Here is a 26151-nt window from a genome sequence, read left to right as displayed (position 1 = left end):
TCAACCGTGAATGTTGCCTGCTGCTCAGGCCCCCATCGAAAGACCACAACTTCTTAGTCAACCGTGTCAAGGGTACGGCTATCTTGGAGAAGTCCTGAATGAATCTCCGATAGTAGCCCGCTAATTCCAGGAAACTCTGAATCTCAGATGGAGACTTCGGAACCTCCCACCTCAACACGGCCTCCACCTTGGCCGGATCCACCGAAATCCCGTTCTGGTTGACAAGGTGCCCAAGAAACTGCACCTCGCGCAACTAGAACTCACACTTGGAGAACTTAGCATATAAGCTCTCCCTCCTTAGGGTCTCCAACACCTCTCGCAGATGCCCCTCGTGTTCTTCCTGTGTCTTGGAATAAACCAAGATGTCATCAATGAAAACTATCACAGACCATTCCAGCATCGGTCTGCACATGCGGTTCATGAGGTCCATGAATGCGGCAGGGGCATTGGTGAGACCAAACGGCATCACCACAAACTCATAATGGCCATAGCGCGTCCGAAATGCGGTCTTCTGCACATCCTTCTCCCTGACCCTCATCTGATGATCGCCTGAACGCAAATCGATCTTGGAGAACCACGATGCTCCTTGTAACTGGTCAAAGAGGTCATCAATCCTCGGGAGTGGGTAATGGTTCTTCACCGTTACCTTATTCAGTTCCCGATAGTCTATACACATCCGATGCGACCCGTCCTTCTTCTTCACAAACAGAATCGGGGCTCCCCAGTGTGAACTGCTCGGCCTAATGAATCCTTTGTCTAACAGCTCCTGCAGGTGCATAGACAACTCCTGCATCTCGGGAGGAGCCAACCGGTACGGTGCCTTGGCTATCGGAGCCGCACCGGGGACTAGGTCGATCCTGAACTCTACCTGTCGCTCCGGAGGTATTCCCGGAAGCTCCTCGGGGAATACATCAGTGTAGTCTCGTACCACCGGAACCTCGCTCATCGTCACCTTACCCGCCTCCTGGGTGTCCATAACATACGCGACATATCCCGCGCAACCCTACTGAAGGTAGCGCCTAGATCTCGCTGCTGAACACACTGCGGGTCCACATTGTGGCCTCTCACCGTGGATCACCAACTCTCCCCCACTTGGGGTCCTGATCCATACCAGTTGCTGTGCGCAATCTATCACCGCCCCATTAGGGCTCAACCAATCCATGCCTATAATCACCTTGTTCCCACGCAACGGAATGGGAACCAAATCCACCAAGTAGGGCTCCTCAAACAACCTTAGAACACAATCCCTGAACACTGTTGATGCTTGCACCGATCGATCATCGGCAATCTCCACCTCTAAAGGGAAATCCAACGTGCCCGAAGACTCAGGAAACTTCTTGCTAAGCGCAATAGAAACAAATGATCGGGTAGCCCCCGAATCAACAACACCTGAACAAGGATACCGTTCACATGGAACGATCCTAAACAGAGCACATACATATAGCATATCAAAATTACATCATCATAACATAAAGCATAAATAAGAAACCATACCCGTCACCACATCGGGCGTGGCGCGAGACTCCTCTGTAGTCAGCTGAAAGGCCCGACTCCTCACCACTGGAGCGTCTGACTTGCCCTGCCGACCATCTGTGATCCTCAGAGTCGCTGGAGCTGGCGCCTTCACTGGCGCTGATGCTGCTGTCAACTGGGGGCAATTTGCCCTCTGGTGGCCCCTCTGGTTGCAGTGGAAACACAACAACTCAGATGTCTGAACAACCGAGACAGAAGCAGTACAATCCCTGCTAAAGTGCCCCGTCTTGCCGCACTTGTAGCAGCCTGACGGTCCCAAACTACATGTTCCCTCGTGCGACCTTCCGCATTTCCCGCAGCGGCCCGACCCTCCTTGGCCTTTCGGCATACCATCTAATCCCTTAGGCATCTTCCCCAAAGCCCCAACCACCTGCCCCGTCTCTTCCTTCCTCTTCCGAATATGCTCCAAATCAATCTCCATTTCCCTCGCCCTGGCAATCATGGACTCCAGGGTAGGGCAAGCTGAAAAGCTAACATGCTCCCGGATGTCAGCCCGTAGCATGTCATGATAGCGGGTCCTCCTCATATCCTCATCTCCCGCATACTGGGGCACCAACAATGCCCTCTCCCGGAACTTGGCGGTGATCTCCGCCACAGTCTCCGTAGTCTGTCTCATGTCTAAAAACTCCCTTTCCAGCTGCTGAAGCTCAATAGCCGGCGCAAACTCTGCCCTCAACCTGGTCACAAAGTCCAACCAGGTCATAGCCTCAACAGCTGAGGCCCCCAATGAGTCACCGACGGACTCCCACCAATCTCTAGCTCGGTCTTGTAAACATCCTGCTGCATATCTCACCTTCAACCCCTCGGGGCAGAAGCTGGTCAGTTGTGCGGACTCAATGTCCGCAATCCATCGTCTGGCAGCAATGGGGTCCTTCGCCGCATGAAAATCTGGCGCACCACTGCCCTTGATGTCCTTAAAGGACAGCGTGCGAGATCCTGACTGGCCAGGTGCCATGTCACTCTTGAACGCCCTGAGGCGGTCCTCCATCTGCTCAACTATCCCTTCCTTGATCGACCCGAAAATAATGGGGGTCGACTCAAGGATGCCTCTGGTGATCTCTGACGCAATGAACTCGCGTAGCCTCTCATCTATTGGCTCGGAACCCGATCCCGAACCCGATCCCTCTCCAGAACTGCCACCAGCTGGCCTCTGGCGTAGTACCACCATTCTGAAATACACACAGGCAACCATTAGTGATACTAATACCTCTAAGGGATCACATATATTTCAAGTTCCCTGGTCTCGTCTCAGCCTTCCTTAGTTCGGGTACGGATCCTATGCTTTCAGTAGTACAGGCCCATACTACCTTCCACATCTATCCGTACCTTCTTCAAGGATTGCCTCGACTCCACCAGATCCCTTTCTCTACTGCTAATCACTGCTATACTCGTCCTAGGTTTGCCCTAGGAAATCTCTGACTCCACCCTGCCCGGTCTCAGCTGCTGAAGGCCTCCTTGTAATTTCAATCAGCCATTACCTGAATACCATCACGTGCGATGAGGCTCAGATAACCCTTCGAGTAACAGACTCGTCCCTACAACGGTTAGACTCAAACGAGAGCTGTGCAATAGGGCCAAATCCAGCACTCTAAGTTTATCCACCCTGATCACATGTAATGTGACGTATTCACCTAATGACTAACTCTCATCACTTAGAGTCCCACAGAGCACATAGCAAGCAGCATTCGGACGCAGGAGAACTACTCAAGCAAGTCTGTCCTTATAATGAGAAGTTGAACTAGCATACAATGCTAAGCTCATATCACCAGGCATAACCTAAACAGGCTATCCTACTACTATCTACTTAATACTAGCATGCAACTCTCATAAGTTGAAGCCCATAAAGCAGGCACATAAGGCATCACTCCTATATCCTTAGTCATATTCTAGCATGTTGTTCTACTGGAACTGATAAACGAAACATAAACTTGTATGCGTACTTTGGGGAATACTTACTTGAGCTCGGCCGGTCGCGCACATCACACACTTCGTTCTTTTCTCAAAACTCTTTTCTTTAACTTTTAGAAAACATTTCTTTTTCCAAAATATTTTAATCCCTCGATTTGAGTTCATACACCCCTGAGGGTGTGTCCGAATCCCTCAAACCAGGGCTCTGATACCAACTTGTAACAACCCAAAATTTCACGTCCAAAAAAATTTCCTTTTTAAATCAATACTTTAGAAAACGGTTGTAATTAAAACATTGTCTGGTCAAACCATTTAATAACATACATCGTGTCTGAAAACCGAAACATGAAAAACAATCAACTATCAAAGTACAAAATCCCAGAATGACTCATGGTGCGGAAAACAAAGTGCGTGTATGATGTGTTGCTACCGCGCCAGCTCCTTCCCTCTTGAAGAAGAGGTACCTGAAAACAAAACTGTAAACCGTAAGCATGAAGCTTAGTGAGTTCCCCCATAATACCTCATACCATACAAACATACAATGAACATCTAGGAGGTATGGGCCTCGCCCACACTCATGAAGATACGGGCCTCGTCCACACTCCGCTAGCTGGGAGATACAGGCCTCGCCCACACTCCGCTAGCTGGGAGATACGGGCCTCGCCCACACTCCGCTATCTGGGAGATACGGGCCTCGCCCACACTCCGCTATTTGAGAGATACGGGCCTCGCCCACACTCCACTATCAGAGAGATACGGGCCTCGCCCACACTCAGCTGCTACCATAACATACAAGTATCACACAGACAACGAGTATAAACAATTCTATCATACTGGCATATATCATAATCAACCTCAACTATGAGATACAGGCCCTGCCCACACTCCGATACTAACATATCATCTATATGGGTTGGCCTTGTTGCCTTAGACCCGTTACTACTGGAAGGAAACTCACCTCGTAACGTAGCTACTGAAAGTCTGACTGCTAGACGTCTGGCGGCTGTACCGGAAATCCTCCGGCTACAAATCCTTAAACATAGATTAGCCACTCATAAATACCCTTAGGTCAATTGAATGACCCACCCCTGGTCCAAGGTCAACTCCTTGGTCAAAGTCAACTTCCAGTTGACTGGACTCGCCGAGTCGTGGCACAGACTCGTTGAGTCCTTCTCCTACTAACCCGGTCCTACTCGCCAAGTCCTTCTTCCCACTCACTGAGTCACCCTTAACTCACTACTCGGGACTATAGAACCGACTCATGACCCGACTCGCCGAGTCCCCACGAGCAGATCTCCTACTCGTTTCCAAATCCTCACCAGAGCATCCCTTAAGAGGATTTGGGGTTTTGGGACTATTGTTACACGTTAAATTGCTAATTCCGCGTGCAGATACGAAGGGTTAGACCTTCAACACTTAAACTCCTCTTACTCAGCGACAGCTTATATGACTCGCCGAGTTTGAAGAATAACTCGTCGAGTTCCAGGCAATCTTCATAGGACTCGCCGAGTTGTTCATCCAACTCGCCGAGTCTAAGGCCATCTTCATAGAACTTGCCGAGTTCCACTTTGGGACTCGCCGAGTCCCTTCGACCCACTTCCCATACAGACCAAATCTGATACATGCAATGCTTCTAAACCATAGATCTATGCTCCTAAGGCATGCTTATCACGTAAAGTTGCAAACTTTACGTGCATGCATGGCCTTACAAGCTCAAGAAGGCAAATCCAAGCTCTTTAAGAGGTCATACACTCAATAGGGACCTCAATAACTCCAACCATAGAGACTTTACACTTCTAAGATGTCTATAAGGTCCCAATCTGAAGTCCTTTCAGAACATAGAGCATGAATACATGGAGTTTGAGGTTTTAGGGCTTGAAAACCACTAATTTGGGGACAAAAAGGGGATCTAATGAACTAGTGATCAAGGTAAGAACTTTTCTACCTGAATGGAAGCTTCTCACAGTGTAGATTCCGGATCTACCTCCCCTCCTTGCACACTTCAACCTCTTCCCTCTTCTTCTAAGCTCCCAAACCTTCCTCACAAGGCCAAAATCACTATCAAGAACAATATGGGGGCTAGGGTTTCTTTCTACAGCTCTATGGAAGTGTTAGGGACAAAGGAGGCCAAGTTAGAGCGTTTAAATAGGGTGCAAACACCCGAATTAGGGTTTTTGCCCAAACAGGGTCTACTCGCCGAGTCCGGGGGCCGACTCGCCGAGTCCAAAGTTCAGACCCCGCCTTTTATCCCGCTCCTACTCGGCGAGTTGGTCCTTCAACTCGCCGAGTCCAAGGCAAAAATGCACTAATTTAAAATATAAATCACAAGGAGTACGTACCAAGAACTAGGTGCTACACACCAACAACTTCCTATCAAGACTTCTAAGGAGCTCCCAAATAAATCGAAACCTATTTTTAGCAAATATCGAATTCTCACCTTATACCTCCATGAAAACTATCATATCCTCACCTTTAGCCATCGACGACTTCACTCCACCCTTATTTCTTCAAAACAGCTCCACCATAACCCCACCCATTTCCATCCCTTGTTATAACGCCATAAAAAGCACTGACTCCATCAAAGCTAACCACCATCATCACCTCGACAACCCAACAACCACACTTATTTATCTAATCCAAACACCATTCACCACCTCCATTACTACCCTTGAACCTCTACAAACCACCATAATTGAGACCATAATCCTGCCCTATCTCCAACCTCTTAAATCTACAGAAAACATGAAAAAAAAGAGAAGGAGTGGCTGTGATCGAATCAAGAATAGTGAAGAGGGAAGGAGGGTATACCAGTAACTGAATCGGAGGATTGGAGCTCAATTTCTTCACAACATCGCTATTTTCCAAATTGGTAACCCTAGGTTTAGCCAATTTCTCATATGGATTGAATTTCTTAACACACATAGACACCGTATTAGCTTGATAAGAACTAGAAGGAAGATTCAAGGTAAAAACGGTAACCGATTTTGAGTCTAACTTTGATTTATCCAATTTTCCTTCAAATAACGTAGAAACATCGGGATCAAGATTTGGAGGGACACCCTCCATAAAACTGAACGACAACTAAGTACAAGAGTAGAGAAAAAAACAGGGTTCATGATGGGAACACGATGAAGCCAAAACACCGCCAGAAAAAACACCAACGTCAGTAAGGTGAAGATGGCAATCTAAAATTTTCTTCTAGGTGGGCTGAGGCGTTGTTGTTATTGAGGCATAAGAAAGAATAAGATACGGGTGTAGGTTTTGTGTGATGTGTGTGTGTGTGAAAGAGAGAGAGAGAAAGAAAGAGAGATAAAGAGAGAGAGAGAGAGAGGATGGGACCACCTTTGCATATTTTTTCATTTTTTTGAAAATAAGAGAAAACATCAAAAATGGTCCCTATGGTAGTGAAATGACGAAAATACACTTCCATTAACAGATAAGATTTAACGGTGTGAGGGATAAGGACCAACGGTCAAAAGTTTTGAAAGCACAGGGACCATTTATGGTGTTTTTAAACCAAGGGAACTAAATTTCAGATCTAGGGAAACCACAGTGACCATTTATGATGTTTTTTCATAATATAAGGATAGTTTGAACAAAAAAACTAACATGAGGATAATACGACCGAAAAGTACAATGCCAGGATAATCCAAACGGAAAAAATAACTTAATGATAATCCAAACATAGAAATAGTCTGAACAATAAAAAAACCTAAATATAGTCTGAACGAAAAAATAACATGTAAATAGTTCGAACGAACAATATGACAAAAAAACAACAAAAAAATGACAAAAATAGGAAAAAAAATATATAAAAAAAAAACAATGCGGAGGAGCATCTGATGTTAAGGCAGATCACGCACAACAACCGAAGACGAAGGCAATGCCGGAGACGGCAACGACCGAAGAGATTGGAGCTGCAGCAGATCAGGGTGGAAGAGAGGTGTGTTTGCATCGATGAGAAGAAAAGGAGTGTGCATATGAGAAGAATTAAAGAAGATGAATTTTATTAGGGCACATACATCTTTATTTTTTTCTTTTTTCAGACTTTGGTATGTGCCTGAATTTTTAAGAGTCGTTTATCAAATTAAGAGACATTTTATAAAATGCTACCAAAAGAACATGGTACATTTGAATTTTTGAGAGGTTGTTTTTTAATTTTTCAAAAGTGGTAAACAAAAAGCCACTAACTACTTAGTAACTTATCAAAAGCTTTTTTTTTTTTTTTTTTAAAAAGTTCTCTAAAAAAACTTTAAAAAAAAAAAAAAACAAATCCGTTATAAGTTAATAAGTTCAAAATTGTTATGATTATAAGGAGTCCAAAGCTTCCCACTACTGTGAGTTCAGTTTGTGCAAACCTTCCAGCCACGGTTGGTTTCTCCCAACTTGCCACCTAAAAGGCGGTTTAATTTAACGGTGAACAAATTTAAAATTTTTGGAGTTTGAATGATTGACTTAGGTGTAGTTTGTTTTTTCTAAGATAAATTGTCTGCACTTTGCAGAACACATCTGCAGTAAAAGAGGTCTATCAAACATCTGCAGTCTAAAAGAAAAAGACTGTTTATTTTTTATGTCTGCAGACTGCTAAAAAAAACTAAAATAAATAAATTGATTTTTTTTAACTTATTCAATACTTTTATGACTTTATTATAGATACTTAACAAATCTATGGGCGTGTTTGGCACGGAGCTTTTAGAAGCCTTTGAGAGCTTCTAGCTTTTAGCTTTTGACAAAACGCTCTAGTTTAAACAAAAAGCTTCGTTTGGCAGTACGAGCGTTTTACTTTTAGTTTTAACAAACGCTCCGATTCTAAAAGCTACTTCATGTAGCTTTTAACAAAACGCTCCGGAGCTTTTGAAATCAATTTTCATAATTACCCTTAAAAATATATTTATATATATTTTTTTATTTTTAATTAATTGTCCTTTTATGTAATTTTATATATTTCAAAAGCTTCCAGCTACTTTTGCAAAACATTCATATAACAAATAAAAGCTACAGCTTCTCGCTACCAGCTAACCGCTACCCGCTTCCAGCTAACAGCTACTTTTGCCAAACACGCCCTATATCAAATTTTATGTATTATTGTATAAAAAGTGAATAAAATAGTACAAATTAATGTGTATATATGATAAAAAAAAACCGACAAGTTTTGGTCGTAAAGTTATACATAAATATTGTAATTAGAGATCAAAGTATTTAACATATAAATTGTATGGGATAAACTTGGATTTTAAAATGCAAATTTTTAAAATTTTCATTTTACTTTTTTCAATGAAATCAATTAAATATTGACCATAAATATTTTTTTTTCTAAGAAATAAATGATACTGCATTAAATAATGTCTTATAAAATTTGGCATAAAAAATACTATAAGACAATACTATGATTTTTTTTTCATATCTATAAAAAGAGTTCCAATGAATATTATTGTAATTAAATGTTTATTTATAAATTTGTTACAAAGATCATGTTTGGGTCGTCGAACTTTTTTTTCTTAAATATCTTATTTTTTTTATAAATTATTTATCATAGATAAAGTTTGAATAAATTAAGTTTAAAAAATAAGATAAACAAAGATATATATGTTTTTTTAAGCTAGAAGATGTCTGAAGATGTTAAAAAACTCTTCTGCGCTAAGAAGAGGACGCGCAAACTTTTTAAGATCCGCAGTGTTCAACAAAATAAGCAGTCGGCGAATACTAACGTTTGCATGTGGTTTACGCCGACAGAAGAGGTCAAAAATATCTGCAGACAAAAAACAAACAACCTCTTATTCACATTTCCATTAAAACACCAGAGTTTGGGGTGCAAAATTTCTTGTATCAGATGTAAATTATGCAAGGATATTGACTACCAACACATTGTGCGATGATTTTGTGCCTTTTCTTATCAATATTCATTCCATGGTTTGTTTTGGGATAGGAAGAGAAAAGAAAAAGCATAAGGCTATAACTACACTCAATTCAGAAGAAGAATTAAAGAATGATAAAACTGATAAAATATCATGTGTTTGCTTAGATCTCTCTTTAAGCTCCACATCTTTGAGGCAAAAAACACATCATAACTTTCATCATCTACCCGGGTTTGCAATTATTCCAACAGTTGTGCTGAACTACATAACTTCAAATAGTTACACTTTCATGTTCTTTTAGTGGATATTGTTAGCTTAATTGATTGGTTTATTCTCAATACAATAATGATCAGAAACAATGGAAGCATAATCAATCGTTCTCTTTGAAGAAATGAAGTATATGGAAAAGAAGTGGTAATTAGTCTTGCAGCAAAAGTACTGCTTCATGCAAACTGTAGGGGCTTATTGTCTTGTGGACCTGATTGCTAGAAATGAGACACTGTTTTCATTTCATTGTATAATATTTTATGATAGTCTTGTTTATTTTTATTTGTTTTACAATATTGTATTTTATATTTGTTCCTTATTGAGACATTGTCCTTTTTAAAGTTATTAGTGTTGCTTTTATGTGTGATTACATTGCTTTTATAGCTAAAATAAAATTTTCCCATATGGTTTGTAGTTATATGAAGTCCATTTAATGAATACTTCATTTTAAATTTAGTAAACCATGTATCATGTATTTAAATAGAGTTATGCAATCTGTTATTTGTGGTTGTTTTAGAAAAAGTTTTTTTTTCCACAAAAATGGGTATTCGGGAAAAGCTTTGTAATGGAATGATAAAGTCTAAAACAATCTTTTAGCCTAAGTAGGATACTGATGTTGTAATAATGGGTTTACCAAAACCATTTCTAAACAATGACCAAAATGCAAAAATACGACCCTAAAACATACCTAGTATTCATATAGACCAGTGAAGCTAATCTAAACCAGCAAGCCAATGAAAAAGCAGTTTGGCTTGACTCGATACAATTTATTGTTCACAAGCCATGTTCATCTTTAATTAATACTAGGTGTGAAACCCGTATGTTATACGGGTTTGATAAAACAAAAAATTAAATATGAAAGTTTAAACAAAAAATTATTTGAATTTGAAATTTAAAATTTAAAATTTAAATTTAAAAGGAAACATATTAAATACTATATGAATACTAATATTATAATTTATTGGTTATTTTCAATTAAGGCAATTATTAGTTGAGGTGTAAATATGATTGTTAATTAAGAAAAAATAAAAAAAATGAAAAAAACATTTAATCAAAAATACCAAAAAATGACATGTATCCAAATTAATGAGAAACTGATATGTGGCAAAATTATTTTCATTTGTTAGAGAGGATATATAATAATAAGTAACGTTTCTAAAAAAAAATGTTACACTTGTTTACATCATATAAGTTAGTATTGTTAGGGTTTTTTATTAACTTCAGCCGCCATCTTCTTCTTAAATGGTCTTCCACGTGGTCTCTTCACCACCTCCACACCGCCATCTTTACTCTCCACACTCTTCCTCTTCAAGCCTTCATCTGGCTCCGTCGGCCTCACCTTTTTCTCCACCGCCACCTCCACACGCGGCGGCCGACCTCTCGGTCTTTTTAAAACTTTTCCGGCTGGCTGCTCCACCACCACACGTGCCGGCCGCCCTCTTGGTCTCTTCAGACCTTCAACAGCCATAGCTCTGTCGGCTTGAACTCTTTTCTTGGTGATTTCTGCTAGACAGAACTTATCTTCGCTTCTGAGATACTTGAATACACATGTATCTCCTTCACATATGTCATTATCTCGCAGGAATTCACTCCACCCCTTGGACAAATAATACCTTGTATAATGTCCCCCCTCTGAAAGTAACCTTACTGGCCACTCTTTTCCTTCCAGATTCTTCATGCTCATTGTTCTTCCTGCAGTCAATCTGATCAATCGTGCAAATTCCAACGGAAACCGCTGATGCAAACAAAAGTTATTATCATTATATATGATGAATTTATGATTACTTATTACCCCAAATCTTACCAAAGCAAATTTTTGTTTTCCCTTTTTAGGTATAACCTTCGTAAAGCAAGGATCCCCAGCATCCCCATCAATATCATCATCTTCTTCTTCATCATCATGAATGTGATCATGTTCAAGCGGGAATTTTTTTTCACACCCATTGGTACCGAAAATTAAGAACTTGAAGATGGAGCGACCAAGGAGCCAAAAGACAATAAAATCCCCAAACTCCAACCGGGTATCTTCAATTACCTGTTTCCATCCATCAGCAAAGCAGTAAATATCACCATCTTTTTTTATCTTCAATCTCCATGAATAGCCTCCATTTACAGATCGGAGTGTTGCGTTTTCAGGGATGTTGTTCTCCAAGTGCTTGCGGACAAAACCAGTTGGCAATGGCTGCAATAAACAATAATAAAAAATTAATGCTAATGCTAATGCATGATATGATGCGAAAATTACGAGAGACGAAAATTGAAATGGGGTCGTTGGTTGAAGTAGATGAGTACCAGATGAGTAGCGGAACAGTCGAGCATGATCTTGAAGAAGGAAGGGATCCCGCGAGGGCGAGGGGCCATTTCGTTGGATTGATGAAGTTGGAAGAAAGAATGAAAATTGAAGTTGAAGAGGGAAAGAGGGAAAATTAAGGCAACTATAAATTACAAAATTCGTATCTCTGTCCAAAGCCAAAAAGTATTTCAATTTTCCATAAAAAACCCACAAAACAAAAACACTTTTATTTTCTTTTCCCTCTTATTTTAATCTCGTAATATAAATCGATCCGCAAGGCATATCATTAAATTTATTTAACTAAACTTATATGAGTTATTAATAAAATAAATAAATTACAAAATTCGTATTGTGCTTGTGTTTGACTTATTGACTTAAATTTACGTTCCAATTAATCTGAACACAATGTACATTTGTTGATAAAAATAGAATCCAAAATAATTAAAACCGAATATTTCAATTAGTTCCTGTAACAAATATTATCGTGATGTGCTTTCGTCAATATGTTTCTATATTTTTCATCCCTTTGACTACTCTTGAATTCACCGTTTACGAAAAAAACCTCACCCTACCCAAAAACCAATTGGGTATTGTTATGGATTAGATCAAATTATTGAAATCGGTCCTATGGTTTGATCAAAATTACGAGTTTGATCTCTAATTTTTTTTTTTGCATTCGGACCATCCTTATAGTATAATTTTGTTGCGTTTTTCGTCCCTCACACACTTGAAAAGACTATATTACCCTTTTTCTTTTGCTTTTCGGTTTTTATATTATTTATTAATTAAAAAATATATGGTCCCACCAACACACTCCTTCTCCCTCCCTTTCCACTTCCGTCAATCTCTGATCGCGTAACCTCTGGCAGCACCTCCGTTAACCTCCCATCATCACCACCATTCACATCCGAAAACCACCACCAGTCACCACGCCAAATTAATTGAATTTGCACCAAAAAAAAAATCATGTAATCACAACCAAAACCTTGTATCCAACAAAAAAAACTTGTAACCTGTAACTAAAATCAAAATCAAACAAGAAAAAGGTTGAACGAAAGTGTCGTCGGAGGTTCCAGAAATCAAGAACAACTAGCTGCTCAATCCATTAATGAAAAGGTAATCCTTCATCTGAAAACACTAACCTCAACCTTTGGTTCATCGATCTGTGTAGTTTGAGTTCATCAACAGTTCAAAAGCGATGAAAATGTGTAATGACTTTGGTTGAAGAACTGAAGATTTTCAAAAGCGATGAGGGTGGTGGATTGATTCACGTAAGGCGATGGTGGTGGTGTCTCCAATTTCAGAAAACACTTGTTTCAGTAACACGATGGTGGTGATGGTTCTAATTTCAGTAAGACGATGATGGTGGTGGGATATTTGAGATACAGGTTGAGTGAAGATATTCAATTCCAGTTCCAGAGCTTATATTGCATTGCAGATCTTCAATTTGAGTTCAAGATCTTATATTGTAGATCTTCGATTTGAGTTCAAGATCTTGTATTGCAGATCTTCGATTTAAGATCTCTGTCGGCAATCCAATGGATGAACAAGAGGGAGAAAAGCATAGTGAGGGTGAGTGTTAGGTTACCGATGAGGGTTTACTGATTTAGGGGAAAAGATGATGGTGGCGGGTATGGTGTGCGTCGGTGTTCTAGTTTCGCCGAAATTCTGGTATCGCCGGAGATGGTGATGATTTAGGAGGTGAGTAAAGGCATAGTAGTGGTGGTAAATGGCAGTAAATTGAAAGAGGCTTGAACTTAAGAAGATAAAGGGGTAGGTATGGGCCCATTCTATTTTTTTTATTAAAAAATAAAAAATTAATAATAAAAAATAAGTAAAAAATAAATTAGAGAGGGCAATATAGTCTCTTCACATCGGATATGGATGAAAAACACAATAAAATCAAACTTTGAGGACGCTCCGAGTGAAAAGAAAAAAGTTATGAACCAAACTCATAATTTTGATTAAACCATAGGAACGATTTCAGTAATTTGTTCCATTTTTTGATTGCTCAAAGTGGAAGATGGAAAGGGGATGTTGACTTAAGATTCTAAGTGGACCATTTTAATGACTAAAATAGTTGGATTGATTTTAATTTATATGAAACTACTGGTCCGAGTATAAAACTATGGTGTTTAAAATAATAAAAGTGGTGGAAACTTTAATTAGTTTGATATGTGGGCTCAACGGATATTCAGCCTACGATTAATCGAAGCTAAAACAGTTAATAAGGATTTAAATATCTTGTGATGATAAATAAGTAACGTTTCTAACAAAGAGAACATGTTAAAATAGACTTGTTTACATCATATAAGTTAGTCCACTATAATAATTTTTTGTTAGGATTTCTTATCAACATGAACCACCGGCCGGCCGCCCTACCTTCTTCTTAAATGGCCTTCCACGTGGTCTCTTCACCACCGTCACACCGCCGTTTTTACTCTCCACCTCCACACTCCCTGCCGCCCTCTCTTCCTCTTCAATCCTTCACCCACCGGAGCTTTTCCATCTGGCGGCTCTGTGGACTGCACCTTTTTCTCCACACGCGGTGGCCGACCTCTCGGCCTCTTTAAAACTTGAGCAACTTCAGCCACCGGAACGTTGCCATCTGGCTCTGTAGGCTGCACCTTTTCCTCCACCACCACCTCCTTACGACCTCTCGGTCTCTTTAAAAAATTTCCGACTGTCTGCTCCGCCACCACACGTGCCGGCCGCCCTCTCAGAACTTCAACAGCATCTGGAACTCTTTTCTTGGTGACTTCTGCTAAACAGAGCTTATCTTCGGTTCTGAGATACTTGAATACACATGTATCTCCTTCACATAACTCATTATCTCGCCTGAATTCACTCCACCCCTTGGACAAATAATACCTTGTATAGTGAATCCCCTCTGAAAGTAACCTTACTGGCCACTCTTTTCCTTCCAGATTCTTCATGCTCATTGTTCTTCCTGCCTTCATTCTGATTAACCAGGCAAATTCCCCCGGAAACCGCTGATGCAAAAGTTATTATTATTATTATTATCATTATTTTTGAATAAAAAATTCTACAGATTATATATATATGATGAATTTATGATAGTTATTACTACCCCAAATCTTACCAAAGCTAATTTTTGTTTTTTAGATAAAACCATCGTAAAGCAAGGATCCCCGGCGTCCCCATCAATATCATCATCATCTTCTTCTTCATCATGAATGTGATCATGATCATGTTCAAGCTTTGTTTTTTGGGGGAAATCTTTTTCACAGCAATCTGTACCGAAAATTAAGAGTTTGAAGATGGAGCGACCAACGAGCCAAAAGACAAGAACATCCCCAAAAACCAATCGGGTGTCTTCAACGACCTGCTTCCATCCATCGGCAAAGCAGTAAATATCACCGTCTTTTTTCATCTTCAATCTCCACGAATAGCCTCCATTTACAGATCGGAGTGTTGCGTTGTCAGGGATGTTGTTCTCCATGTGCTTGTGGACAAAACCAGATGGCAATGGCTGCAATATTGATAATGTTGATGCATGATACGAAAATTACAAGAAAAGAAAAATATAAACTGGGTCGTTGTAGTAGATGAGTACCAGGTGATCGACGGAACGGTTGAGAAAGATCTTGAAGAAGGAAGGCAGCCGCGGAAGGCGACGGAAAGGGGCCATTTGCGGAGGAGGGTTTTAGATTTATATATGCTTTGTGGTGGAGTTGGTTTTGGGTTGAAAAATCGGGGTCCAATGGTGATTTCGTGGGAGAAAAAGGGGAGATTTATTTACCTGAGTTTCGATTGATGAACCTCGAAGACATTCAGTTAAAGTTGAAGAAGATATGGTGCAAAGGAGAAAGAGGGTGTGGGAGAGGGAAACGGAACTCAAGTTTGAACATAGAGTGTGGTCAACTGTCAAAAGTAAAAGTAAATACAATTTTCCGTAAAAACACCAAAAAACAAAAACACTTTTATTTTCATTTCCCCATCTACATTGATCCCTAAAAAACGTAAAAATATATTCTTTGGAGATGTTAGAGTGATTGATTGATCTAGCCTTTTCATGATATACATTTATATTACTATTTTAAAATTAAAATTTTAAAGATTTGGAAAAGAGTTAGGGTAATTCTAAAATTCTAATTACACAAATAAATGACATAATTTTATTGTTTTTATTATTTAAATAATGATTGATTTGTAAAGACAACTTTTTCAATATTTCAGTTTATACCTCTAAATATTCCTAGAGATAAAATCGGATGAGGTCTCTTTGTAAATGAGGACTCGTGATGATACCTTAAAAAAAATTGAAAAAAATGCAAATCATAAAATCGAACATAGTACCACATCGGAGAAAAAAAATTAGAATTTTTTTTTGGATTATTAAAATTGAAACATGATTCAGTTTTTATGATCCATAATTCAATTTTAATGATGCAAAAAAAAAATCAATTTTTTCTCCCGTATGTAATACTAATTTCGATTTTATGATTTGTATTTTTTTTTAAATGTTCAATTTTTTAAGATGTCTTCATGAGTCATCACCCAAAAGAGAGTCCTCACTAGAACCCGACCCAATATTCATGTATTTTATAGATAATTTGTTTTGAATTTAGATTTTTGATTTTTTTTACTTTATATTTTTATTGTTTGGAGAACACAGATTAATTTAACTTACAGCTTTTAATAATTATAAATAGGATTAATTACGAAAAAAAACATTATATTTTTTTTTAAGTTTGACTATCCAATTTTCATTGGTGTTTAAAAACCATCCATTTTCGGATAAAAGTTCTATCGCGACCATTATGTCTTGCATTTATTTGCTAAAAAACTCATCAATTTTTATTTGTGCTAAAAAAACACCTATAAATTGATGGTTAAATTGAATTTTTGAAAAAATATAGTGTTTTTTTTGTAATTAATCAATAATTAACCCAGCTCTAACATGTTACAATGGCCTCGTTCAAACGTTTTACAAAAAATTGTGGTTTTTTTTGGAATTCATTTAAAATTGGTGGTTAGATTGAACTTTTGGAAAAATAGTGTTTTTTTTTTCATAATTATCCCTTATATATATTGTATCTTGGAGCACGTTGTAACAATAGGAGCACATGTGAATTTTTATAACTTATAAAATTTCGATACATATCAGATTCACATGAAAATCTAAGCTACAATTTTGAAAAAAATATCTACACAAATTTTAATCTATATTTAATGAGTACGAAAAAAAATATGAGTTTTGATATATTTATTAAATTTTTTCGGTAAAAAATAAACATTAACTCTTCAAAAAAAGAAAAAACAAAGTGATAAAAAAAAAAAAAAACCTTAACATTTTTTTATACATCAATATAGGTCTTTAATGAAAGAGGAAGAAAAATTATGAACAAAGATATATTCATCTTTTTTTGATAAAAAAACTTGTCTTAAAGGAATTAAACAAAAAAAGAAGTAGGTTTTTTTTTGTATAATCTGGTGCGCATCCAACCACAGTCACCGAAAACTCTACATCGTCCATTTTCGTTGCCCACTGCAAATTTGGCCATCTCTTGGGTCGTCACCGCCCGTTAACCCTCACAGCCGCTTCTCTCTCTCTCTCTATCTCTCTCTCTCTCTCCCCCCCTCTCTCCTCTGTAACCCCCAATCATCTTCGAATCCACTTAACTCCTCACCAGCAAAGTCTATTATTCATAGATCCATTGATAACTGCCTCAACCTATTATGATTTACCCAAACCACCAACACATTGTGACCTTCTACTGAAGACGACTCCAAGCCCCTCCATCTCTTCTTCTTAATATGGTGATCTGTGATTCTTAATCCCCCACAGATTTGCAACAAACCGAAAAACATGAAGATGTTCTTAGTCAACCATCGATTTGCAACATCAATCTTCTTTGAATGCCACTGGAGACCTCCAGAAGTCATCGATCTAAAATCTAGAGCCATTGACATACCCATCTTTATCCATCTCCCTATTCTCTCCCTGGAAAGAGGAGAAACATGAAACTCGTTTTTAAATTTCGTCGGAGACCTTATCAATTCTGACTCCTCGATAAATATGGATTTTTGAAGCATCCATTTAGAACCGACAAAATATGATGAGATCTCTCTCCCTCATTTTCTCTAAACTCATGGAGTATCACAATGGGGAATCGATCGTTGTGAAGTATAACTGATTTCAAAATCCACAACGACGACATATAAATGGATTGATTTTGACCCTCTTAGAGTATGACAAGTTTTATGTGATTTTGGTTTTCATTTTCAGTAATCGATCAATTTAGTTTTCCATTTCTAGAAATCGATCAATCTACTATCGATGATGGTAGGTTTGCCATTAATGATGGTTCTAATTATTATTTTGTTGATGCTCATCTTTGAATCGATTGTCTTTATCTCATTCATAAGAATTTTGTTTAATATGATTTGATTTGTTTGTCAATCGAAATTAATTCAAGACTATCGCTAAAACTGATTTTAATCCACAACTTCTGCAAATTGTTCATGATGATGATTGAATGGTGTTTATCGAAATGATTCATGAATTCGTAATGGAAAATTTGGTCCGATGGTCGGTCAAAAAGTTTTTGGAAGTTGAAATTTTGATGTTTATGATGATGGGTTAGGTTTTGAATAAATGGGTTTATAATTTTTATTTTGGACTAAATATAAAAATTGCTCTAAATCATACGGGTCATTTGTGTAATTATAACCTTAATTATATATATATATATATATATATATATATATATATATATATATATATATATATATATATATGTGTGTGTGTGTGTGTGTGTGTGTGAAAGACCCCTTTCCTACTTAACATTATTACTCCAAACATTCTACACGCATATTCATAAACATATTTTACATATACGGTTTTATTACAAAAGACTGGATACAAACCGACTAACGAGGTTTTTTTACAAAGTTTTATGTATTACATAACTTCCAAGGAATTTATAAACAAAATACAAAAGCTATGATATTATCTATTCTACATCTTATAACAATACATAACTATATTGGATGCTTATCACCTGCAATAATTAAAGACTGAGAGGGATAAGCGTTGACGCTTAGTAAGTTCAATAACAATTACAATATAATGTTATGCCATATATATATATATATATATATATATATATATATATATATATATATCTCAATATGACAGAAGCAAAGGGGGACAAAGAACAACAAAGGCAGACGAGTATCATATGACATGTTTTCCATATCAGCAAACAATCTGATTCAAAGATTTACAATCAATGAAATACGACAATTTCAACATGATATACATCAATAAGAATTTAGCCCATGTGGCATAGAAAATAAACGATTTTTGAATTAACATTTTGCTAGAAATTTAGAGGCTTTCAGCCCTACCTAGCCTTCTACCAATGCCAAAGTGATGCTTAATTATTCACTTCATGGTCAAAGGCTACATACCAATACCCAAGTGATGCTTAGTCATTCACTTCGTGGTCAAAGGTATAGCTCTTTATCATAATAACACGGGAAAACACATTGCACATATAACACATAATATACAATTGTCCCTATATTGAACTCATCGTGAAATAAGTGAATGATAAAATGCTGATTTGGGCAACACTTTGTCTCTAAAAATGACTTTCTTTGATGAAACCGAGGATTTTTGTTGAAAACCGGGCCTTGTGCGGGCAGAGTTTCAACTTGAAAAGATTATTTTTCTCGGGTCTTCGGTGTGTCGGGACTTGCTTCGGCTGTCGGGGATGTTTCCTACGCTTCGAGGGGTATTAGGGTAGAAATAAGGAAAGTATAAGGTGCAAATATGTAAGTTTTTTGTAAACATAAGTCGGTAGCCTCGCACTCCTATTTATACTATGTGAAGGCCCAGATTACGTTGGGCGTAAATTTGGTGTACGCGGGGCGTACTGCTTCGAATGACTCTACGCTAAGCGTAAATCCAGTACGATGCGCATAGAGAGTTGCGTGGCACTTGTTCGATTCCCGGAGCTCGGACATGTCAAGAGCGGATGATATGTGTCCTTTGATTGTAGTACCCTGGGCGTACCTATGAAGTACGATGGGCGTACTTCTCCAGTCTAGCCTCGTAATTTGTGCCATAAATTTCAAATTTTCGTAACTTTCGCATACGAACTCTGTTTTTAACGTTCTTTATATCCACGCGTAGGTGAAATGATTCTCTACAATTTTCATTTAGACTCCGTCGGCTAATTTTGACTTTATTTTTAAATTTATATTTTTAACAGGCCGGGACATGAAAAGTCCGTTAAAAATTCATAGCTTCTTCATCCGACGTCCATTTTCGTCTGTCTTTTTACCGTTGTACTACTATTGAGGAGATCTTCGATTCTCATTTTGATTGTGTAGGCTAAAAATCACTCGATCTTTATTTCGAATTTCGGGATGTGTACTGTTGTGCCGAATTTTAGAAAAATCATAACTTCCTCATACGCAGTCAGATTTGAACGTTCTTTTATGAAAATTCTCAGTTTCACGAATACTACGACTTTCATTTAGATTACTAAAGATAAAAATTAGTTTATCGTAAACTCACTTTTTACGTTATATGGCGTCGTGCGGGTTCTGTCGCGAAACTTCAATAAGTAATAACTTCTTCGTTATAACTCGGATTTCGATGAGGTTTTCGCCTAAACGTTTCTAACGAGATAATTTACAACTTTCAATAACATTATTTTTACTTGTTTTCAACTTAAATTTCGTTAATTTCAATATTTGACTTTTGATTGGAATCTAATAAGACTTTCAATACTTCCCGAACGATTCTAAACATAGTTTTACTTCGATCTTCATAAAATTATCTTGTTAGAACTCAATGCTCATAACAAAATACGATAACTAAACGTGTATGTTACAAATACCTCCTCCTTTTGAGGATTTCGTCCCCGAAATTACAACGATTTACACTAATGGGGATATTTCGTTCTTATCTCATTCTTATTTTTTTTCCAAGTATAATTTGGGCCTCGATGATATTTCCACTTAATAACCACTAATTCCACTTCTTTATTACGTAGGAAATGAGTTTATAATTTTTATTTTGGACTAAATATAAAAATTACTCTAAATCATAAGGGTTATTTGTGTAATTTATAACCTTAATTATATATATATATATATATATATATATATATATATATATATATATATATATATATATATATATATATATATATATTGAAAGACCCATTTCCTACTTAACATTATTACTCCAAACAAGCTACATGCATATTTATATGGTTTTATTACAAAAGATTGGATACAAACCGACTAACGATGTTTTTTTACTAAGTTTTATATATTACATAACTTCCCAGGAATTTATACACTAAATACAAAAGCTATGATACTATCTTTTCTACATATTCTAACAATACATAACTATACTGGATGCTTATCACCTGCAATAATTAAACACTGAGAGGGATAAACAGTGACGCTTAGTGAGTTCAATAACAGTTACATTATAACGTTATGCTATATATATATATATATATATATATATATATATATTAATATGACATAAGCAAAGGGGACAAAGAACAACAAAGGCAGACGAGTATCATATGACATGTTTTCCATACCATCGAATAATCTGATTCAAAGATCAATCAATTAAATACGACAATTTCAACATGATATACATCAATAAGACTTTAGCCCATATGGCATAGAAAATAAACGATTTATGACTTAACATTTTGCTAGAAATTTATAGGCTTTCAGCCTTACCTAGCCTTCTGCTAATGCCAAAGTGATTTTTAATCATTCACTTCATGGTCAAAGGCTACATACCAATACCCAAGTGATGCTTACTCATTCATTTCGTGGTTAAAGGTATAGCTCTTTATCATAATAACACGAGAAAACACATTGCACAATAACACATAACATACAATTGTCCCTATATTGAACTCATCGTGAAATAACTGAATGATAAAATGTTGATTTGGGCAACACTTTGTCTCTAAAAACGACTTTTATTGACGAAACCGGGGATTTTTGTTGAAAACCGGGCCTTGCGCGGACAAAGTTTCAACTTGAAAATATTATTTTTCTCGGGTCTTCGGTGTGTCGGGACTTGCTTCGGGTGTCGGGGATGTTTCCTAGGCCTCGGGGGGTATTAGGGTAGAAATAAGGAAAGTATAAGGTGCAAATATGTAAGTTTTTTGTAAACATAAGTCGGCAGCCTCACACTCCTATTTATACTATGTGAAGCCGTAGATTACGCTCGGTGTAAATTTAGTGTACGCGGGGCGTACTGCTTTGAGTGGCTATACGCTAAGCGTAAATTCAGTACGTTGCGCATAGAGTGATGCATGGCATCTGTTCGATTCCCGGACCTCAGACGTGTCAAAAGCGGATGATACGTATCCTTTGATTGTAGTACGTTGGGCGTACTTCTCCAATACAACCTCGTAATTTGTGCCATAAACTTCAAAATCCTGTAACTTTCGCATACGAACTCTATTATTGACGTTCTTTATATCCACACGTATGTGAAATTATGCTCTACAATTTTCGTTTAGACTCCGTCGGTTAATTTTGACTTTATTTTTAAAGTTATATTTTTAACAGGCCGGGACATGAAAAGTCCGTTAAAAATTCATAGCTTCTTCATCCGACGTCCGTTTTCGTTTGTCTTTTTACCGTTGTACTATTGAGGAGATCTTCGATTCTCATTTTGGTTGTGTCGGCTAAAAAACACTTGATCTTTATTTCGAGTTTCGGACTGTGTACTGCTATGTCGAATCTTAGAAAATCATAACTTCCTCATACGAAGTCAGATTTGGACGTTCTTTTTATGAAAATCCTCTATTTAACAAATACTACGAATTTCATTTAGATTACTAAAGATAAAAAGTAGTTTATCGTAAACTCACTTTTTACGTTATATGGCGTCGTGCGGGTTGTGTCGCGAAACTTCAATAAGTCATAACTTCTTTGTTATAACTCAGATTTCGATGAGGTTTTCGCCTAAACGTTTCTAACGAGATAATTTACAACTTTCAGTAACATTATTTTACTTATTTCCAACCTAAATTTTACATTTTTGTTAATTTCAATATTTGACTTTTGATTGGAATCTCATAAGACTTCAAATACTTCCCGAATGATTCTAAACATAATTTTACTTCAATCCTCATAAAACTATCTTGTTAGAACTCAATGCTCAAAACCATATACTATTTAATAATATTCATTATTAAACAAACAAAACACGATAACTGAACGTGTATGTTACACACACACAGACTCTCTCTCTCTCTCTCACACACACACACACACACACACACACATATATATATATATATATATATATATATATATATATATATATATATGCTTAGGTTATTCTATTTTAACTAGTTATTGTGTGGTTGTAGGAATTATTGTGGGTCAATCATTTTACTTATTTTAAGAAAGTGAATAATACATATTATTAAATTAAAGATAATTAGAAAATACCATCTAATTTAATTTTAAGGGTATTTTAGTAATTTAACATAAATTTAAAAAAGGAAAATTGCATATTTTAAGGTATAATAGATTCTATTAATTTTTAAAATCTGATTGTAGGGTGATAATTCTCGGATATTGTGACAGAATATGTTTATCAATATATTGAAAAATAACAAATATGCTTGAACCATATAAGAATACACATTCTGAGAGAATATATATATATATATATATATATATATATATATATATATTGATTTAATGAGTTTCTTGAAGAATAACAAAAATTCAGATACAAGTTAAATTTTTTATATTATATTCTTAGAAAAGAAATTTTTTTTATATACTATTCTATGATAATGTTACACTTATTAATAACAAAGAAACACAATATATAAATTATTTTACCAGAATATACTATTACATATAGTTTTTTCATTATATTGTAGATTATTCTGCTAGAATAATCCATTCTTTTTGGAAGATTGGTTATCATTGTTCATCTTCATCCAATATAATGTTATCTATCCTTTAGGCCCTCCCCTTCTCGTTGGTTCATTTCCAGCATCTTGACCCCTAATTCATTTCAAAATACGCTTACATTCTGTGAGATTGACATTTTAAAAAAAATTCTCACAAAACCATACTAAACATAATAAGAACATATCGAGAAAGAGATCGGTAGGTAAGTGAATTTATGAGATTACATTATGTGGTGTGTTTGGTAATTCACTGCTTAAGTTAACTTGGAATTCAAGATTCTATAGTGACAAAATCGAAATTTAAGATTCCATTCCAGTAGAATGTTGTAAGGTTCATATGTACCTTGTTTTGCTTCGATATCTCTCGTTGTTTCAATTATCTAAATATAAAGAATAATCGACATTAAGAGGCATTAAAAAAACAAAACGAACAAACCAAAGAGAAAAATCACTACAAAATTTACACAGCAGTAACTTCTTCAACCATATCCGATTTGATCAAATGAATTCAAACAGAACTCCGACCATACATAAAAATTCATAGCTTGCAGAATGTCGTAACTTTAAAATCTAACATGCGAAAAGCTTTAGTATTCTTAACATGATGACGAATAAAACACAATCCAATAGCACCAAAATTGCATTAGAAAGTTTCTAAACACAAGAACTCTTATCAGAGTATAATGTCAAATGATCATTATACTTGTAAATCAATTTTGGTATAATGTTCAAGTAATTGTCAAAAACATAGTACCCAGTAATCACAAGAATATGGGCAGTTTTTCTAATCATTCCATCTAAAGTTTAAAAACTCTACCATTAGTTCATTCAACAAACATTCTTTAAAATTAATGGTTGCATAAGGTGAGCAAAATTAATCTAACAAAAAAAAATTATAAAAAATATGGAACCCATATGAGATTAGAACCCCAAATCTGAATAAAAACCCTAATTTTCGGAATTAATTTTGTTCCCCCAGAACAAAACCATAAGAAACTGAGTTCAAGAACATACCAGGGCTAAGCTTCTGTCTGACGGTTGTGGTGTTGGGTACGAAGACATCACTTGACGATTTCCACCATTAACAACGATTGTGGATTTTGCATGGAGACGTGGGTTTTCTTTACCCCATTTACACTACCAACAAAAATGGCAACACAAATGAGCAAAAAGCGAAAATTTGTAGCTGATGGTGTGTTCTTTGTTGAATTGAATGAGGTCCTAATAAGGGAACTTGCAGAGGATGGTTACTCTGGTGATTGTATTAACTGTGCATCGTTTCAAGTTTTAGATAACCCAAATGGGAATTCAACCAATTAGTGTTCGATGAAAACTGAAAATTGAAAAGTCAGAGATTTTAATCTAACCTGGCTGTTAACGATGTTTCTCGATTGATTGTTTAAATTAGGTGAATCATGAGATGACATAGCGGTGATAAACGAATCGTTTGACACTTGAGTAACGATGTCGTCTCCTCCAACATCACTAACGTTTCTTTGCGGCATCAATCTCGATACCGACCCTGTTGATGGAGAATCGCACTATTAAGCCAATAGTATTTTCTTGCGAAATGAGAAGAGGGAAAAGAAGACTGGGCGGCGACGACGAGGTGATGGTGGTCCGGGAGAATCGTACGAAGGAAGGAATTGTGGTGGGTCGATGGCTCGATGTTGATATATTGTATATACTGTAGGGTTTTAAACTAAATTCCCTAATTAAAAGGTGATATTAAATGTTTTCAAAATTTAGTAAAATTAAATAGATTAAACATTACTATTATTGTAACGACGTGAAAATTTGAAACAATTTTTCATTTTGCAAACATAAAATGTCTCATACAAATCATCTCAAAACTCAAGTGTATCAAATGTTATCACGGTAAAACATATCCCATAATCTCAAATACAAAGTCCTCTATCAGTGTGTACAAATCATGTCGACGCCTTCCCGCGATCCTCGCTAGTACTTGAAACACATATCACATAACACGGTAAGCATAAATGCTTAGTGAGTTGTCACACCCCAAAACCGGAACGACGGAAACTTTCTGGGGTGGATGACGTCATGTCAAGTATCACAATACATGCATTATAGTAATCAAAGTACAACAAAACATTGCATTAATAGTAATAGTTTTACATGGTTACATTAATACATCAAAGTAATACAAGTAATAGAATAAATACAGCGTGGTACTAAGCATATCTACACCAACAGCTCCGGGTGTGTACCTGTCTAATGCTAACCTGAGAATACAAGTTATTTGAAAAGCGAGTATCAGCATTTTTACAAATGCTGGTGAGTTCATAAGCATTTAGTGACGTTATCATTC

General features: G+C 36.8%; 3 protein-coding genes and 1 long non-coding RNA gene across 5 annotated transcripts; 1 reads left to right on the top strand and 3 right to left on the bottom strand.

Moving 5' to 3' along the window:
• Nucleotides 1-10663: 10663 nt before the first annotated feature.
• On the bottom strand, nucleotides 10664-11985 carry LOC145101058 (B3 domain-containing protein Os03g0212300-like). The gene is made up of 3 exons (XM_079038223.1): nucleotides 11856-11985; nucleotides 11368-11745; nucleotides 10664-11298 (listed from the first exon to the last, which is right to left on the bottom strand). Exons 1-3 carry the CDS (start codon nucleotides 11922-11924, stop codon nucleotides 10765-10767), a joined length of 981 nt encoding a protein of 326 aa, XP_078894349.1. The 5' UTR covers nucleotides 11925-11985; the 3' UTR covers nucleotides 10664-10764.
• Nucleotides 11191-11856, top strand: LOC145101059 (uncharacterized). Its single transcript, XR_013705438.1, has 3 exons — nucleotides 11191-11313; nucleotides 11397-11622; nucleotides 11700-11856. It is a non-coding gene; the product is annotated as an uncharacterized LOC145101059 (long non-coding RNA).
• A 2195-nt stretch (nucleotides 11986-14180) lies between the features above and the next one.
• On the bottom strand, nucleotides 14181-15777 carry LOC145099957 (B3 domain-containing protein REM10-like). Its single transcript, XM_079037424.1, has 3 exons — nucleotides 15434-15777; nucleotides 14960-15349; nucleotides 14181-14849 (listed from the first exon to the last, which is right to left on the bottom strand). The coding sequence occupies exons 1-3, from the start codon at nucleotides 15506-15508 to the stop codon at nucleotides 14280-14282; spliced, it is 1035 nt and encodes a 344-aa protein (XP_078893550.1). The 5' UTR covers nucleotides 15509-15777; the 3' UTR covers nucleotides 14181-14279.
• A 7915-nt stretch (nucleotides 15778-23692) lies between these two features.
• On the bottom strand, nucleotides 23693-25459 carry LOC145099956 (uncharacterized). Of its 2 annotated transcripts, XM_079037423.1 has the most exons (4): nucleotides 25187-25459; nucleotides 24834-24956; nucleotides 24163-24199; nucleotides 23693-23913 (listed from the first exon to the last, which is right to left on the bottom strand). In XM_079037423.1, exons 1-4 carry the CDS (start codon nucleotides 25322-25324, stop codon nucleotides 23858-23860), a joined length of 354 nt encoding a protein of 117 aa, XP_078893549.1. In that variant the 5' UTR covers nucleotides 25325-25459; the 3' UTR covers nucleotides 23693-23857. The 2 variants fall into 2 exon arrangements, 1 of the variants encoding a protein (XP_078893549.1); XR_013704723.1 differs by lacking the exon at nucleotides 24163-24199 and having other exon boundaries at nucleotides 25187-25457.
• Nucleotides 25460-26151: the final 692 nt, after the last annotated feature.

Source organism: Lactuca serriola, chromosome 4 (genome assembly GCF_051521515.1).
Source record: "Lactuca serriola cultivar US96UC23 chromosome 4, Lser_US96UC23_V15, whole genome shotgun sequence".
Taxonomy (NCBI): Eukaryota; Viridiplantae; Streptophyta; class Magnoliopsida; order Asterales; family Asteraceae; genus Lactuca; species Lactuca serriola.
Note: the sequence above shows the minus strand (reverse complement) of the source record. Positions and strands in the feature narration are given on the sequence as shown.

Bases quoted from the DNA above. Each gene is read 5' to 3' on its own strand.
- LOC145101058 (XM_079038223.1), bottom strand. From the start codon at position 11,924: ATGGCCCCTCGCCCTCGCGGGATCCCTTCCTTCTTCAAGATCATGCTC. The intron at 11,746-11,855 runs GTACTCATCTAC...TGTTTATTGCAG, and splicing joins ACTGTTCCGCTACTCATCTG to CCATTGCCAACTGGTTTTGT. The intron at 11,299-11,367 runs GTAAGATTTGGG...TGTTTGCATCAG, and splicing joins GAAAACAAAAATTTGCTTTG to CGGTTTCCGTTGGAATTTGC.
- LOC145099957 (XM_079037424.1), bottom strand. From the start codon at position 15,508: ATGGCCCCTTTCCGTCGCCTTCCGCGGCTGCCTTCCTTCTTCAAGATC. The intron at 15,350-15,433 runs GTACTCATCTAC...TCAATATTGCAG, and splicing joins ACCGTTCCGTCGATCACCTG to CCATTGCCATCTGGTTTTGT. The intron at 14,850-14,959 runs GTAAGATTTGGG...CTTTTGCATCAG, and splicing joins AAAAACAAAAATTAGCTTTG to CGGTTTCCGGGGGAATTTGC.
- LOC145099956 (XM_079037423.1), bottom strand. From the start codon at position 25,324: ATGCCGCAAAGAAACGTTAGTGATGTTGGAGGAGACGACATCGTTACT. The intron at 24,200-24,833 runs GTATGTTCTTGA...CTTTATATTTAG, and splicing joins CAGACAGAAGCTTAGCCCTG to ATAATTGAAACAACGAGAGA. The intron at 23,914-24,162 runs GTACATATGAAC...GAAATGAATTAG, and splicing joins AGATATCGAAGCAAAACAAG to GGGTCAAGATGCTGGAAATG.